Source organism: Notolabrus celidotus, chromosome 18, assembly GCF_009762535.1.
Source record: "Notolabrus celidotus isolate fNotCel1 chromosome 18, fNotCel1.pri, whole genome shotgun sequence".
Classification (NCBI taxonomy): Eukaryota; Metazoa; Chordata; class Actinopteri; order Labriformes; family Labridae; genus Notolabrus; species Notolabrus celidotus.
Genome location: NC_048289.1, coordinates 7,461,223 through 7,479,974, shown reverse-complemented (window position 1 = coordinate 7,479,974; position 18,752 = coordinate 7,461,223). Strand labels below are relative to the sequence as shown.

The 18,752-nt window shown below is 42.1% G+C and overlaps 1 protein-coding gene across 1 annotated transcript in view; it reads right to left on the bottom strand.

Annotated features, from left to right (window-relative positions):
- llgl2 (LLGL scribble cell polarity complex component 2) overlaps positions 1-18,752 on the bottom strand; it is a 46,646-nt gene that overhangs the window by 21,723 nt on the left and 6,171 nt on the right. The window contains exon 2 of the mRNA XM_034707679.1: positions 3,406-3,525. Coding sequence (XP_034563570.1) covers positions 3,406-3,480 — 75 coding nt within the window. The 5' untranslated portion in view covers positions 3,481-3,525. The remainder of the gene's footprint in view (positions 1-3,405; positions 3,526-18,752) is intronic.

The window sequence follows — 18,752 nt, the reverse complement described above, 5'->3', positions numbered from 1 at the left end:
TCCATCATTTCTGATGCATTCCAGGAAGTCAGGAAATCTAAACACTGATTGTCTTCAGTGGCACAGCATCAAGCAGATTTGTGTCTCAGTGTAAATGTTTGATCTAGAACAGATTGTTAGCTGCTCTTCATGCAGATAACTGTTTATAGAGAGAAATAAATCTTCCTTCCGATTACCACAATGGGAGCCGGGATGTCATTACACTGGATTGTGTTCCTCCTGCTTTTGCTCTCCATACAGACTGTTTTTCACCAAAACCTACTTACATCTGATTGGTTGACACTACTCAAACTACAAACACACTTCAAACAGAAACCTGAACACCTCCTATGCTGAACCCCGAGAACAGGTCCTACACTTTAATGTAGAATACACTATCAGTCAAGAGTTTTGACATACCTTCTCATTCAATGATTTTATTTATCTGAATTATTTTCAACTTTGTAGATTAATTCTGAAGACATCAAAACTATGAAATAATCTGGTTTTACCATAATCTGGATTACAACAGTAGTCAAACAGGGCTATCCATTGTGTACTAACCCTACCTCTGAACAACACAACTGATGGTCTCAAACACATTAAGAAGGCAAGTCATTCTACAAATGAACTCTTGACAAGGCTCATGTTAATTAGAAACCATTCCAGGAGACCACTTCATGAAGCAGACTGAGAGAATACCAAGAATGTGCAAAGCTGTCATGAAGGAAAAAGGGGGCTACTTTACAGAATCTAAAATATAACACAGATTCTGCTTTGTTTAACATTTTTTGGTTCATTCAATAATTCCATATATGTTCTTTCAAAGTGTTGATGTCTTCAGTATTAATCTACAGTGTTTACAATCAGTAAAATAAATACAAACCCTTTAATGAGAAGGTGTTTCCAAACTTTTGACTGGTAGTGTATGTAAAGAGCGATTACGTGCTTGTAATTGCTGCTACCGGGTAGGTGTCAGTCAAAGTGATCAACAGCAGTTTGTTTGTATTTTCTTTGACAAAGACGAACAGTGAGTGATCCATTTCCCTGTCAAAAGACAGAACACTGGACAAAGCAGTGTCTTATCTCTTTGTTGTGCATGTACAGTACGTGCTCAACAAAGAGATAACACTGCTTTGTCCGGATCAACACAAACTAAAAGTTACTCACAGAATCTCTCAAATATTCAAGAGAGTATTGATTGACAGTTTTATGCAGCCTCAGGTCTCCAGCACAGTCTAATGACTAATATTCAAATTAATTTTAGTGACTCGTGTCGCTTCATTTGTAATTCCTGACGTCTAATGACATCACTGCATTGAATCCATACAGGGGATGATTCTCTGTTTTTGTCCAAAGAAAAACCTTACAGCTCTGACTCTAAATAACTTATAATTAGTCTTCTGTTATTGTAATATCTACAGTACACTCTTTCTGCAGAGCACAGTATTCTTCATGGACATAACATAAAGACTGAGGTCTAGACCGCCTTTCTATCTTCAGTGTCATTACATAAGGTTTGTTATGATTTGGGACGATGCAGATAGTCTCTTTGATTAAGTGTGAAATAGATGCTGAAGTATTTGTTGTCTCATACGGCTCATGTGTAACCTTTCTTCCACTCCCACAGTTAAATTGCTGCAGTCACCTGTCATTAGACACCTGTTGGTTTATAAATACCTCCGACTAATAAAACTGATTTCACACCTGTCAAAAGAAACATAAAAAGTGACACACTTTCACAAACTGTGTCCTCCAACCTACGACTGTGCCTTTTGAGAGACACCATTAAAGATGAATTAAAAATATATGTTTATGCATTAACCCGTCACACCTTTACCTGTAAACCCTCAACAGCACTGATATCATCAGTAGCTTCATGAAAGTAGTAAAACATGACGTTAAAATGCCTGAAAATGAAGGCCATACTCAACTCTAAAATCTCACACTACACCAAGAACTACAACAGATGCACAAAATGAGGTAGCTAAATATAAAGAAACTGCCAACATTAAAACACCTTAAAGGCTGATTTATACTTCTGCGTTGAATTGACGGCGTAGCCTGCGCCAGGGGTCCGCGTAGCTCCCGTACCTACGCATGTAGCTGATGTGCACCTCCTCCAAAATGTAACTACCCGTGGAATCGACGCAGACCTGTGATTGGTTCGCTCGGCGGCTTGTATTTCCCGCATTTACAGCACTTCCAGGATCCCCGCTCATCGGCCACTTATCGGCCGTGTATTTCCTCTCCTCCTCTCTATTCTTCATGTAATCATGTCTGTATGATAAACAGTAACATGTATCAGCTTTAGATTAACAGAACACGCTCTGAATCGCTGTTGAAAAACAAACAGAGATCGTAGCAGGGCCGGAAGCAGGCGACCCGTTGTCAGAGAGATCGCACTGCCATCAAGCGTTTAGGCAGAGGATTGGTGCGCGACACGGACACATCGACGCACAAGTATGTGGAGCTCCTGTCCGTGTCAGCCCCTGCTGCATAGGGACGATGCAGAAGTATAAATCAGCCTTAAGCTTTCTCCTGAAAACTGTTTATGTACATTTGCTCCACTGTTTGTCAGCTATTCTACAATCCAGGGGTTTCCACCAGCGCTGGCTGTTGGCCAAACAGCCGGCTACTCATTCACTACAGCCGGCTACTTTCTCTATTGTTGATTTGAATAAAGCATTTTAAATAATAAGTTGTGACCCGTTCAGCCTGTACATTTTAGATGCACTCACCTCTGCTTCATTTCAAAATGATCATGGGGAAGATGTCCCTGCATGGTTTGTTTGTATGTGTGTTGGGAGGCGGGAGAAAACAAACTTTGGTGTGATGTATCGTTCATGGTCAGAATAATTCATTCGTTTTATACGCTTTTAAAAACTCAATATAAGTTGAAGTTTGACAAATCATGGTTGTATTTTTTAGTACAGATCTAAGATGCATTCACTCACATCAGCTTTGTCACATGAAGCAACTTTTGAATGAATCAGTCATGTAGGAGAAAATGATCTTACCCACAGTCTCAGACATGTTTACAGAATAAAACAAAGTAGGAGTAAACAAAAAATGAGGCCACAGCTTGTCATGCTTTAAATTAAGTTTAGGTAGCCAGATTCATTTTCAGGGGCATTCTGCAGCTCTGATCTTTTGACTTAACTTTAAACATATCCCTTACCGTATTAGTTAAACACTTGTTTTCTTTTTACCTGACGTGTTTCGACTTCAAGCTTCCTGCTGTCCTTCTCAGAACAACAGGGGGCATGGTCGACCTGCCGCTTCAGGTAGGACAACCAAACCTATATAAATCAGCTGACAAACATGTCACAGCTTCATCACGTGACTCTTCTGAGGAAGACTGCAGGAAGCTTGTAGTTCAAACACGTCAAGGTATTACAGTAAACACGTGTCTATGTCTCTTACCTTGTTGAACTGGAACAGCTCCTGTTTGAGTCGATCTCTTTGGGACTCCTGGCCGTGTCTCCTGAACCTCTTCATCCTGTCTCAGCACCAGTGTGGAGCCTGCGGGCCCACTGACGCACGCTGCAGTGAAGAAAGACAGAGGAGGGAAGAAAGAAGAGGAGAGAGAACAGTCAGTGTTTGATTAGAAATACTCTTGATTGATGATTACACTCACTCATTTGTTTTATAGGAATGCATCGATGGAGAATATCAGGGTCCAAACAAAGTACAACGTTGAAAATGACAATCTAGTTGACAGCTGATCTGATATTGACTTCATTGTTGCTGTTTTTTCATTTTTTCATCTGGACTTTAATCAAATTGTTAAGAAACAGTAAGCTGAAAAAGGGGTTCCTTAACTTTTCAACCTCCTCATCTCTGAAAATAACTGCATCAGAGACCGGAGATCCCCACTTTCCATTGATACGGTCAAATACTGCATACAGCCTTATCTCAAACTGGACATTAAAACCACAGCAGATATCACATTAGCCAAAAAACATAAAATCATTTTAAAGGAATGCTAAAAAAGGCCAAAAACAGTCTTTAAGTTATGTCATGTTTAGACCAAGTGGCTGTCGTGCTAAATTAGCAGTTCTTCGAGTGTCCACTTGAGGCCGGCTCCAAAAGTAGACAACAAAGTTAGACTGAATCAGCATCTCCTACATGGCGACCGGCAAGTTGGGCTTCAAAACCCTGATTCAGAAACCAACAGGGTGACATCACTGGGACTGCCTCCATGTTTTACAGACTATGGTTTAGACCAGAGGTTCCCAAAGTGGGGGTCGCAAGAAATCTTCCAGATTTTTCTTTTTCTTAAAGTTATGTTTTTGGGGCTTTTACACCTTTATTTATAGAGGAGAGGACAGTAGATAGTATAGGAATCTAGGAGAGAGTGGGGAAATGACATGCGGACAAGGAGACACGGGCTGGATTCGAACCCAGGCTACCCCACTTAACCATTAGGCCAAGTCCACGCCCCAAATTTTAATTCTTAATTTCTTTAACTTATCTAAAACTGCATATTTTACCCATTGTTGTAAATATAACAACAAAAGCATCAGTAGCAGCAGGTTCACATTATAACTGCACAGGAAACACAGCCACATGTGCATGAAGCTAGGCTAATTTTCTGCAGACCAGCTAAATGAAGTATGAAGCAACATTTGAATTACATACAGGGACAGTGGGGGTCGTGAGTCCTTGACACCTGTATATTGGGGGTCGCAGCCTGAAAACTTTGGGAACCCCTGGTTTAGACTAGCTGCAGGTCGACATGCAATATTTAAAAGATGACGGTGAGTTTGAGTGCATATGTTAGTTTCATACTGGCTTAAATGATTTAGCCGGTCTGCAGAAAATTAGCCCCGTCGCAAGGGGTAAAAGTTTTGAACAGTCTTCCTGTGTGCAGACTTCCAGTGTAGTTCAACAACTATTTTAGCCGTGCAGTTTCTATGCAGACGTGCAGCTCCTTCTAGCACCATCTCATCCTTTGGTAGCGCTTATAGGATGATTCAGAGACTTTGGAACATCTCAAGCATCTTTCTGGGCTGCAACGTGGAGCTAATGAAGGAGCTAGCTTCCTTCATTAATTTGATGTGACACAAAAGAGCAACATCAGCCAACAGATCAGTACTGATACACATCCCAGCTGACTTTGCAATGTGCTTTCAAGGTGAGTAACTTTGACTCCACTTGGTTGTGTTTGTTCAAATGTGATGTATTGGCTTCTTACTTCAGCTGACACACAGATCAATTGTTCTCTAAATGCCTTCTGATTGAATGTACCGATCAATCCATCACTGATGCCGGCTGTTTGAGAGCACCAATAAATCCCAGAGTGCCCTTACGGTTTAATCCCTGCTGATGCTAAATATTCACATCATGGTTCAGGATCGGGGTTTGCAGGTTGTGTTTGAGGCTCTCGAGACAGCTCTGTCTGTGAATGTGTGTCAGTGGAAAGTGGGAGGATAGCCTCAAATCTTTGGACCCTGGTGCAGCAGACTGTTTGCTTCAACAAGACTACTGAAGAGGGAAAGGAATTCTACAGGTGGAGTCCAGCACCTCATCCATTGTTGTCAGAAAGCCAGGCAACTCTCCTTAGAAGCATGAGCCAGCTGATGAAAACACCTGCTGCACACACAGAGGGTTTCCACAGGAGGACAGGAATGAAGGAGGAAAAGAGACGCCTTATTGTCCTACATCCCTGAAAGTTTGTCTTCAATTTGTTCATCTGAAAGTTCCAGAGAAAAGCCATGACGTCTTTTCGAAGCACAGAACTCTTCACACCTTTACAGAGAGCATGCAGCAGCTGTTCCTAATGAGCGTGGGTAGACACCCTGTCATTACCAGTGAAAGAGCAGGAGACTGCTTTGTGCATGCAGAACAGAGGTCACAAAATTCAACAGAAAGTCAAGGACATAAAAAGAAGGATCTGGAGATGATAAAGCAGAGATAAGGTCACACTCTGTTTCTGAAAGCAAGGCTCCGCTGAAGGAGGAGAGCAAAAAAAACGAGAGAGGAACCCATCAATCTGTGTAAATCAATCATGTTTAAAACCTCGGGGCATGGCGTGCAGTAAATATGCCACTGTGTGTTGCAGAAATCGGCCTGTATAAATCGCTTTGACCCAAAAATGGTAAAATCAGTTTTTATCTATCACTGTTGGAAGCTTCTGTTAACAGTGAGTGAGTCACTCTCCCTTTACCCTTAATCTTTAAGATCACCATGCTGTGTAAAACAATGACAATGTTTAAGGTTTAAAAAGGCGCATCATTTTCTTACATCCTTACATTCTCTGCTCAGAGTTGCAAGGACAGCACACACAAGCCAATCTAGAGATGCATCTACTGCTAATTCCTTGGTCGTTTCTGATGTCCATCTAATCCAGGTCTAACCTCTGGATTACAGTTCCTGCCTAGTCTGACTATTTATCTTTAAAGAACTGTAAGTGACAGAAAATCAAACATTTTTTGTGACTTTTCTTCAACCAAACAAAAACCCTTTTTGTGTATATTTATGTCTTCATTTATAGTGGAAGTGTCTTTATATTTACAAAGCTAGAGATGTTAAAGAGTGACTAATTTCCTGGATATTTAAACAGAATTTTAAATTCCACCTAGTCGACTATTATAAAGTATGAAAACACTCAAAATTGAGCTTAATTTATTTAACAGAAATAAATACAGGATCACAGTTCGCAGGGAAACAATGTAAAACTGGTCTGTTGAGTGTGGCTATAGTAAGCAGAGCTAACACCACCAGCCTTCAGTCCTCCTTACAGGTTAACGTCCACATGTCTGTGCTGGTTCCTCATCGCTCTGATGGAGTGGTTATGTCAGTTTAACCGAACACAGCCTAAATACAACTTTATCTCCATTTACTGGATCAACATACTGACAAACAACGCCACGCTACAAGATGACATCTGTCATCTGTGCTTGTTTACATCCAGGTAGCAGGGATGGGCATTTCAAGCCAAAATACTATTCGATAATCACTGATGATCATTTATTCGGCGATGGTTCTTAATCAAGTTTCCTGACAGTTGGTTTGAAACGTCAAGTTGAGACAACAGGGACTCACACATTTGTTGACCGTGAAAGTAAAGACTACACGACACACCTGTCCCGTTAACAGTCCGTTTGTGCGGCAGTCTCGTTAACCAGCACCGGGGAGAGGTCGTAGCAGCAGTGGCAGCTTCTGACTCGACCTTCATGTCGGTGTTTCTGTGCCGCAGCAGCATTTAGACAGCATTCTTCTTCTCCTGTTAGCTACTTAATGCAGTTAGCAAACAGCTTTAAGAGGCTCTTTTGCCACAGTCTGGCAGGAATACCATATTAGAACCAGGCACTGGTAAAAACGATGAAAAATTGTTCTTTTAAATGAGATAATATTCGAGCATTTGAAAACCGTGTCCTATCCCTACCAGGTAGTAGATGTTATAGTATTATGGCAGCAGCAGAAATGAACTGGAGTCACAGCTCTGGCATGTGGCTGAATCAAAGCTTAAAACACAAGATATGACCAACAACTAATGTGACAATGTTTTTATTTAGTTGACTGAATGAAAACATCCCACCATTTCTTAAGCTGAGTTGCTGAGGAGTGAGCTTTGTTACATCCTTACTAACTCTCCTGAGAGTGGCATATACTTAACAGTATCTGTGAGGAAACAGGTAAACAAATCATATCAAATGATGACCAAATAAGCAATATGGTTATCTCCTCTAACCTCTGAAGCCCAGGAGCATTTCCCCCTCCATGCTGCAAAGAAAAGGAAAGCCTGCCACATTTGTGAAGCAGACTTTATTCATCATTGATGCACATCTGTAATGTGTGAGGGATTGAAGAGGTGACACTTAGGACGTCTCTCCTTTAAACATCAACTGACTTTAAGCTGAAGAGTTCAAAGTAAGAAGCACACTGCGAGTTTCTCTTTCACTTTTTCAGGCTGTCACGTTAAAAACTTTCCCCTAAAACATCTTTCCCTTCTTCCTCTCTAACCACTAAACACTGGAGCAAACTCTGCAACACGTTAAAACTAAATCATGTGTCGTACAATATCACTGGTTGTGTTTAAAGGTAAAGGTAAACTTTGGTGGCCTAAGTCTCCACGTTGCACAGAGAGTCTGACTCGCTAAGCTCCATCACGTGAAGCAGCATAAAGTCCTCCAAGCCTGACTGTCTGTGCTGCGTGTCAGCCCGGCCTCCAGCTCTCTGGCTCCTTCACTCACTGACACTCAGCTATTTGAAAGAAAAGCAGCTCTGACCAGAATATTTGAGACGGAGCGAGGGGGGAAACTCAGAAGCACAGACATATGAGCCACAAGCATCACAAGTCCATGACAAAGGCATGCGCCGTGAGTCACAGTTTTTCCGTTTACCGCAGCTCGTTTGCCCGAACCCAGAACGAGACGGATCCGTTAATAGCTTTATATCAGCAGAACTGCCTTGACTCACACGTCTCCAAACACAGCTTCCTCAAAGAGAGTGGACACGTCTCTGGTACAGAAGGCCAACCAGGAATACAACGGAGGGGTCTCAGACTAAATTCTTCAAATGGAGAAATGTTGTAAACATCTCTCTCTCTAAGTTGAATGTTTGCTGCATCATTCCTGACTTTAATGGGACTCACATCTTCACCATTGAGTATCAAGTAATTGATTAAGAATGTACTCGAACAGAGATTGATTTCGTTCCATGTCAGGTAAGAGATAAACAATTTGTGGTCTCATTGTCAGGATGGTGGTTTAACTTTAAAACATGTTTCAATGCAAACAACAGGCTAAAAGTGTAGCACACAGCAGAGACGCTGTGCTGGGGGGTGCAAGCAGGTCTACTCAAGCTCCGCTACCACAGACTTCGAAGTTAAGAACCTTTTACAGGACATTACGGCATCATCAGATACAATGCTGACACACTGGTGGAAAGTCAATGCAGAGAGATTTCCCAGACTGGCAGAGCTGGCACCGCACTATGTCTGCAGACCAGCAACATCAGTGAGCATGTGTTTTCTGCTGCCGGACTTATGACCATGTGGACATGTTTCTTTTTCTCAATGGTTACGTTTAGTTTCTAAGCATCCCCATTAGCTGTCACACTGCAACAGATGTTCTTCCTGTGGCCTTCACTTAGGATTCTGGACTTGGCAGGTCAATGCGGATTCTATTGAGTGTAATGACATACTCTGGCTAATAATGAGATGAATGAACTTGGTAAGATTTGGCGTTTTGCTGTGTATATATCACGCTGAGTTTTACCCAAGCGGCAACCTCCTCTTGCCAGGATTGAAGCCAATGCAGAAGTGTTAAAAACTGCAGCTCATTGAGTGTCCACTTGAGGCTGGATGCAGAAACACCGGAAACCACAGACACCAATTCAAAAAAGATGATCTTTACAGCAGAAATAAACATGTTTACAGCCTGGTACGAAAAACAAGTGTAGTCTGGATAGCTCATTTCTTGATCGCCACACACTGTACGGGGGGTGAATTTTTTCCAAGCAGCAACCTCCGGTCTCAAAATATGAAGCCCATGCGGAAGTTTTATAAACTGTAGTTCATCGAGAATCCACTTGAGGCTGGATGCAGAAACACCGGAAACCACATACACATCAATTCATAGAAGACGATCTTTACAGCAGAAATAAAGTGTTTACAGCCTGGTTCAAAAAACGGCTTCTGTGGCTAATCTCTCTATCAGCACACACAGAAGATATTAAGATTACAAGTTTTTGCCCAAATTAGGACATGACTGACTTGACTGACAGGCGGGAAAACATAGCTGTTGGCTAGGAGACTCAAACTCCACCTCTTTACCTCACACTTTGACTTGTTGAGTTCAGCATTACCAATATGGCTCCCGCCGACAATTGGCTTCAAAACACCGCTTCAGAAACAGATGGGTGACGTCATCGACACTACTACATCCATTATTTAAACAGTCTATGGTTTTTTCATAACAAGGCAATTTGGAAGATATTAAGATTCTGAGTTTTCCATCACGAGAGGCACAGCTGATTTGATTGACAGGTGGGAACACTGTTGCTGTTAGAGAGGAGGCTCAAAGCCCGCCTCTTTACATCACACTAGCTCCACAGAAGTTAAGTTGAGTTCAGCATTTCCAATATAGCTCCCACCAACGATTGGCTTCAAAATAGCACTTCTGAAACAGATGGGTGACGTCATGGATACTGGATCCATTATTCATACAGTCTAAGGTTTTACCCTAATTTCTGAACCACATATTAACTTTCTGATGACAAATTGAAAAATGGAAGAGTCACGGAAGCTCCCCTGTAAGGTTTTCATAATTAAAATGCTGTGACAAACTATATTGGACCCAAACATTACGCGGTTGCATAATAAGATCATCAGTTTGCACAAAAAGGTCAAACATCATCGAGCAAAGCGCAGCAGAAGTTGATTTATAAAGTTGGTTATAAAAATGTTTCTTTGCAAAATAGATTTTCACTTTGAATTTCAGATTAACACAAAGATCAGAACTCAGTTAGATTTATAAAAAATATAAGTTCTGAGTGAGTTACAGCTCTCACCAGAGAAAAAGAAACAACTGGGTTCAATAACAAGTAACACCCCTGGTGCTGCAGCAGGTTGTAAGCTCCTTGTAGACCTTGTGTGAGTAAGTGTGTGAATGAGTGTGTGTGAGTGGTGAGACAGTCCCAGGAGAAGCAGTGGAGCAGAAAGAGGGAGCTCAAAGCCGTAAGCTCTGCTGACAAAGGCAGGGTGGGAGGTCTGCTTCACAAACACAGCAGCTTCTAAGGGCTACGAGAAGAATCTGCTGATGGAGACCCAGAGGAGGACTCGGACCCTCACGTGTGTACACATGTAAACAGTGAAGACAACAACCTGCACGAAGAGCTTGGCCCTCTCAGATCTTCCACACAGGTCTCTCTGCTGACTTCAGACAGTCTAATCCCACAGTTGTTTTTCTCCCACCAGATTAATTGTGGCCTTTCAAGTAACCTGACAGACATTAGAGCACAAATTACCCATTCATTAAACGCACTCGAGTGTTATTTCTACCCTTAGCTACTTATCAAGAGCCAGCGCCGGGAATGAACATCACAATTACATGAAGTGAGGTGATGTTTAAGGCTGTTGGTTCAGACAGTTAGATTAACTCCTCTGCTCTCTCTGAAACTGGCCACAGTTTAGACTCAGCCAAGGAGAAAAAACACAAACTCAAACCGGCTCGGCTACCAAGGCCACAATTTAACGTTTCTAAATTATGATGGTTTCACTGCTTGATCATCGTTCAACAATTTGTACAGAGTAAGTGTATTCCTGTCTTACTCCAGGCTGCCAAGGCTTCTCTGTGATCATCGTGGTCTTCTATGCCTGACTTCATGATGATCTTTTTAGAATGAAACTAAAGTATGTTTACGTCCAGATGCCCTGAGAATAATCTGTAACTTATTTATTAGATTTGCTCTGTTCTACTTGATATCTGGGGTGCTATGGAACAATATAACCACAACTACTGGAGATCCCTGTTGCCTCACATTGTTCACAGACCTCTGGTAGTTGGAAGCTCTCGTACAACTTTTCGACCAACGTGAACTAGGTCGTAGTTCCATGGTGGTGCTCGCGCTGGTTTGAAGCTGGTTCAACTTGCAAACCAGCTCCAAACCAGTTTGTTTTTCCACATGCTCCAGCCCGTGGAAGAGCCACATCATGACTAGGGATGGGCAATGATTTTCAAATATTCAATATTTGTTCACTTCGAGTTGTTACTTTGAATATTTTCTCATTTTACAAGTACAATTTTTCATTGTTTTGACTGGTACCTGGTTGTAATACAGTATTCCCACTATGCAGTGGCTACAGAGCATCTTAAAGCTGTTTGCTAACCGCTCTAAACAACAGAAGAAGAAGAATGCAACTGCATTAAATAGAAAAAGAAGAAGAAAACATTTGCAACAGTCGCTGTGATTTTCTCCGTTTCTGAATCTTACACAACTACAGACGTATTTCCAGAGACTGAGCATGGCTGTAAAATGTGAACACACACGCCACGTCGCATCGCAGAACCACCGACATAAAGATTGAGACAGACGCCGTCAGTGCCCGCTATGGGCAGCACCTCATCCTGCTGCTGGTTAACAAGACTGCCACACAAACGGGACTTTAATTGGACAGGTGTAGAGGTGGAGGTGACACTGATTATCGAAGAATATTTTGTCTTGAAATGCCCATCCCTAGTCATGACGTCACTTCTCTGTGACCGCTTTTCCCAGCAGAACTTGCTCAGACTGTCCCTCACTATACCAACAATGGCGAACAATGTAGCATGATTGCTGGTGTTGCTCCTGACTTTTCGTAATCACAAGGTTCCGAAGAGAACTTATCCAACAATTCTGTGTTACTTGTCATGCTTTACATGGACGGCGACTTCACCCCTCGCCCTGATGTAAGCGGTTCACGGTTCTAGACCAGCAAAGAGTTGGTGCTGCTCTAGAACCTGTTTTCCTGGCAGGGGGGCCGGTTCTCTCGCAGTTGAAACACAAAAAACTAGTTCTCAATTGAGCCCCGGCTCCGAACTGGCCCTGAAACTGCATCAGTGCAAAAGGGGTATCAGAGGAGCTGTGCAAGCGTCTGCAATAACAGGTAAATAAACGTGTCTCTGAAGTGCTGTGTTCCAGAGATATTAAAGATACCGTCGATGATACTCTCTGGTATCTTAACAACACCACAGACCTGAGAGGATCAATATTCCTAGCATGAAGAAAGTGGGCTATATTGTGTCACTAATTGGATGTGACCACAGTGACTCCACACAATGCAAGTTCCTTCATCCCAGTGTGTGGACTTGCAGGCTCACACAAACAGAGTCAATACAGAGAGAAATATAATACAAGGAAGACAAAGCAAAACCAGAAATACTGCAATTCAGAAGCCTGCATCAAACCGTGGATGCTGTACTGATCAGATCCATGTTATATTGAGAATCACTGCATCCCTGATAAATACAGCGTAGAGTCAACTCAGGGTTATGAACCAGGCTTTATGCTGTTAGTGCACTCATGAAAGGTCTGCTCTCATTGTTTCTGTGCAGCTCCTGTTATAATCATCCGTTGTTTATCACCAGAATGATCCCTGCGTGTTGTTGGAGCTTTCAGTTCACTGAATGTTTCCAGAGCGTCTGTACCAGAGAAACAGCTTTTAAAGCGTTCACCCTCTCTTCTGCTAGTGTTTAAAACGGATTCCTTTCACTGAGCAGGAAGCTGTTTGAGTCTTTATAAGCGGAGTTCACTGATGCTGGCTGTACGGGACAGAAGTGAGAGTGTTAATCATCGTCTCTCTTTACTGAAAACAAGGAAGTAAAAGATGAATTTTCACAAAAACATAAAGGTGTTCATCATTTGTAAGAACCAGTTTGTCTTGAGCTGATGATGCCAGGCTTATGGATTTTTTTCAAACTGAAAAAGGGTCATCATTTTCAATCATTAAACAGCCCGATGACTGGTTCTGATTACACTGAAAGATGTATTCAAATGTATCTGACTGATGAAAGCAAACCGGACTGTGTCTGATGAACGGAGACTTTTGCAACACGTCACACTTTACAAGTGAAATGAAGTCAAATACTTTTCTGACTGAGGCTCACTGTTCATTCAAAATGTTATGCCTTTGTTCCTCTTACATGGGACTTCCACCAGATCCTTGTCCAGTCTGTCTCCGACTCGCTGCTGTCCAGTTCCATGCTCTCTCGTCCATCAACACCCACGGTTGCGTTTTCGGAGCGCAGCACGGAGCAGGATCGCCAGACAGCAGGGGGCATGTGACCGAGGTTTTCCCGCAGTAAATACTGAATCAAGGATTCTCCTCCTCCTCTCCTCATCCATGTTGTCTTTCTGGTCCTCTGAAAACCTCTGATCTGTTGACTCCAGGCCTGGCTAAGCTCATCATGACGGTTCGTTGTTGTAGTTACGTGAAATACGATCTGGTGATAATACAGTGTTTTATGCTGAAAATTGAACGGATGTTTTAATTTTGTTCTGGTGCCGGACTTCCTGTCCCTCTCGATCTGGTATCTGCGGATTTATGCGTCGAGCTTCAGCATCTGGCAAAAATAGAAGTCTTGCGTCCGGAACGCAACGGAGCAGATCCAGTGGAAGTTAACAGATTGACTAGAATAGAAACCTATCAGATCCTGTGCCGTGACAGATCGGAGACAGAGCGGACTCGGATCTGGTGGAATTTGGCCGTAAGAAACAAAAGGAATTATTTATATTACTTAATACTAATTATTAAACATCTCCATAAAGTGGTTATTAGAGACGCACTGACTGTGTAAACCAGAACCGAACAAGACTTTTAAAATAACAATCTAGCCCATAGCCCATCCTGATGCTGCTGTATTTTACTTACTTCTCTGTGATTCTTTGACTGTTTTTCATATCAACAATGAGATTTGATTTAATTGTATCTATGAGACCCTCCTGCACTGCAGAGATTTGCTTTCAAGTTTGACCTTGAAACAAATCAGTTTGTCCAACAGGTGACATAATCCATCTCCAAAAAACCTCCCCTCTGACTCAGCAGAAAGAGTGCTGACTTTGCAGTATTGAGATGCTGCAATGAAGATAAAATGGGAGAAGTTACAGATCAAATCATGTGGATGTCTGTCAACAGAGCAAATATCATCTGGTGCTCGACTGATCGATGCATCCCTGGTCATTATGATTCAATAAATAGAGCTGAGCTGCAGTCTACTTAAGATTTATGTGGCACTGTCATGGTGTAGAAAACAAACACGTTTGCATAAAAAATGAGGGAGGAAAGCGTTTACTTTTACTACTTTCTTCCAGTCTGAGAAAAGGAAGTCACAACTGCTTGTGTCAGTAAAATGTTACATCATAATAATTTAACGATTAGTTATAAATTGTAATATAACTGAGAATCTGTACAGTCACAAAACATAATTTTCCCCAATTGTATTAAATTATTTTAACTCTAACTTAAATCATAGTTTAATCTAAATTAGTTTTTCATCACGCGTGCGAGGATGGGTTCATTACATTGTGAAAGCAGCAGACAGGGTTGTTGTTATGGGGAAGTACCTGTTAGTTTTAGGATCATCAGGAGAACAATAGCAGGTCAGAAACCAGTCTGCAGTGAAACCGTGTCATGCCCTTCTTCCCCCTCACATATGGATCCTTTTAACAGGAATCTCACTTGGCAGAGGAGCAGTGAGTGTTTGTAAGTGACGTAAAGTGAACACTGCACCTACTGTCATGCTGTTTGATCTACAGTGAGCTCATCTCTTAACCAGATAAGGTGACATGAGGTATTTACCTATGACAGCACATTAAACAGGCTTATTGACTGCTCACACAAAGTCTCTCAGTCAGCCTCACATGTGTCGTCTCCGTCGGCTAACAAACGCTCTCACTCTCAGTTCGCGAGATGCCGTTTGTTATCTTTCATCCCACGGTTCAGTGAGGTCATCAAATTCCCAGCATATCAACCGAGCCATCTGAGTTGAGAAGGGAGTCAATGGAGGGAAAAGAGAGCACAAACATGCCTGAACACGACAATAACAAGCTCAGGAGAAGAAGTGGCTGGACCAGCAGAGCTGCTGCAGGACCACGTCTCTCAGCGACATAGCTAGCATAGCGCCTCAGAGTAAGAATGAACGGCCAGGAAATGCCTGGCATCCAAAACATTCGACTTATGGACTTATGCAATCAGCAGCTATGCCAGAACTTGCTGCGAGACAGGGAAAAAAAGGGTGTGTAGAAATAAGCCCCTCCCTGAGCGTATCTGATCGACTCATACTGCTGAAGCAGACTCAGTCTGATTAATGGTGTCAGAAATGCAGCTCTGAAGGAAACCACGTTTACACAGGTGGAGGAGCAGAACCTGTCTGACAGCTGCAGCTAGCCTCTCCAGACTCACACACACACACACACACACACACACACACACACACACACACACACACACACACACACACACACACACACACACACACACACACATGCTCTGATCACAGAAACACCTCTCTGTCTCTGAACAAATCTCTCTCTCTGAGCTTCTCTCTGTTTCAATGTATTGGGCTTTATTTGCATGAAAAGTAAGTGCTTCATTTTCCATAGCAAACAAATATCACCAGTAACCAGTAATACTCAAATAAGCTTTAAATAACTCATGACAACAGCACTTATCACAGAAACAGGCGTGCACCTTGACTGTTGTTTTAGCATCATTTTCATTTATTTGATTTTATTCTATCTTATTATAATATATTTCATTTTATATTTATTTTTCTGGTATTTATCCACTTTTAAATATTGCTGTTGTTTTCTGTCTCAGTTCTCTAGTGAAGCCCTTCGGGCGGCATGCTTTAATGTATGAATGGTGCTATATAAATAAAAATGAGTTAAGTTGAGTAAGGCCAAATGATTAATCTGGATATTTAAAAATCACAAATCTATGACGGTGGGTCGAGGCCATTTCAGGAAAAAAATAAGAAGCCATAGGAGAGGAGAGGAAAATCTGAAAGAAAAATTTGGCAAATATGTTCGAAAATGTTGACAATGAAGAGTCAAATTTGAAGGAACTCATAAAAAGTTTGTTTGAGCACCCCATCACCTCTAAGTTTTACACATCAGACACTGATGCTGTGCGTCAAGCCTGCCCTGCTTGACCTGAACTTTATTCAGCCTTTAATATATTTGCAAACTTTGTTATACAATTGATGCACGTCTATGCCCCAGTGTTTGATTTAGATGAGTCAACTCAATATAAGTTACGTCATGGGAACCACAAGACTCAATAACAGTCTCATTGGGGTTCGGTTGACCGTGTGGTTTAAGGTTTAGGCACATGCCCCATTTACTGAGGCTGCAGTCCTCGCCGCAGCGGTCACTGGTTCAACTCCCAGCCTCGACCGTTTGCTGCATTTCTCCTCCCACTCTGTACTCCCCACATCACCTGTCTCTCTTCAGGTGTCTTATCAATAAAGGCAAAAATGTCCAAAATATAAGATGCTGTAAAATGTTGTACCAGATTCTCAATATAACCAGGTATTGATCCCATCCCTAGAAGATGGTATAAAGCTCTCTCTCTATGTGTTGATGTTTTTCATCCTGTTGTGTGTCACACTTCCAGGTCCACACTGATCTTCTATTGAATAATACTTCCTTCTTAACGGATCTGATCCCACGTAGAGCCAGGTTCCTGGGTGCTTGTCACCACAGGGAGTATTATTGGATGGAGGATGTCACTCTATCGATTCAGTGACAGAGTATCAAAACATGCTCCTCTCACTCTGAAACTGCAGCTGAAGAGAGCGGTGGTGTAACATGAGGGGATTCTGACGGCATCTACTATCAACTGTGCTACTAAAATATTTTCTCACATGAGCTCACTCCAGCTTTACCCCCCAAAACATATCGGGTCCTGGAAGGAAATATTTCAGGTAAAGTCTGGGTGGGAAACGTGTCTGTTTGCATAATTTCAGGAAGTTTTTAGGACTTTTGTGTAAGTTTGAAATAAGCAGTATGTGAGGAGTTGTGCTCAATACAAATACAAAGCCAAAATCAATTTACTGGTGACTGAGGCGAGCTCAAAGGCGAGTAAGTCTCCCACGTCTGCTCATTCAGGCGTCACAGGGACTTTAATGTCCAGGTCACATGTATCTGACATTTGCATTCTCATATGGAGCCTTCTGGGTAATGTGCAGACATTTCCTGGAGTGAGGTTTATTTTTTCATCCTATCATCTATATGAAAGTGGAATAATAGGGACAGGGCACGTTATGAAGATTATTGTACCTTTGCTAGATTTATCCAGAAGGCTTGTTTACCTCTGTAGTGGTCTGGTGGGTGAGACGTTGGCAGACTTGAGTCAAGTTGAAACCAATAAAAAATGTAAAGGCATGAATATTACAGTGAATCAAACGTGATCATTCAGAACTTATAAATTGCAGGTTTAAATGTTCTGTCTCTCTCAGCGTGCGGCCTGACACCTCTCTGTGATCTCAAACATCACCCAGCTATTCTTGGTAGTGGTGATGGAAATGACTCCTCTCAAGTCAGCATTAGACGGTGTGCTGCGGCGGGTTGTGGTGTGATTTGTGTCAGGTCCGTGCAGCGAGCGAGCAGGGAAGGAGGGGGTGTCTGTAAAGCATGACATGCAGGCCGAATATTTACAACCAAGAACTCAAAAGAGCGAGCGAGAGGAGGAGGAGTCAGTCAGAGCCACTACAGCAGACATGAGAGAGATGCTTCCTTCCACATACAAAACAGAAACAAGATCTTGTCAGTTTTGGGTGTGGCTGGCAGATAGCAGATCCCCCACTAGCTCACTCCGTCTTTCCTGTAATCCAAACCACAGAGACGCTAGAGAGGAGGGGGCTGTCCAGGAGCTCAGCATTCAGGATCAGATTGTCACTGAAAATGGAGGAAACTGAGCTATTTTGGAGCGGAGACACAAACTCATAAACCTCATGACAGGGACTTTACCAAAAAAATGTCCCCGTAGGAAAACTTGTGTCTAAAGTGTTGGGTTTAGTTTGTCACAGCAGACGTTAAACAGCATTATACATGACATCTAAAAATGTGGAACATAAGTATGTCAGTCAGTCAGTCAGGTCTGACACAGACAGTAGAATAAGCTACACATTCTCATCCCAGGTGATCACAACTAGAGCTGGGCGATATTGAAAATGATGTTATCGCGATAACATCTTTCATATCAGTCAGTATCCATAATTGTCACAATAAATATCAAATCATTATTTCATTTAAAGTTAAAGGCAGATTTTTGATCCTGAGTG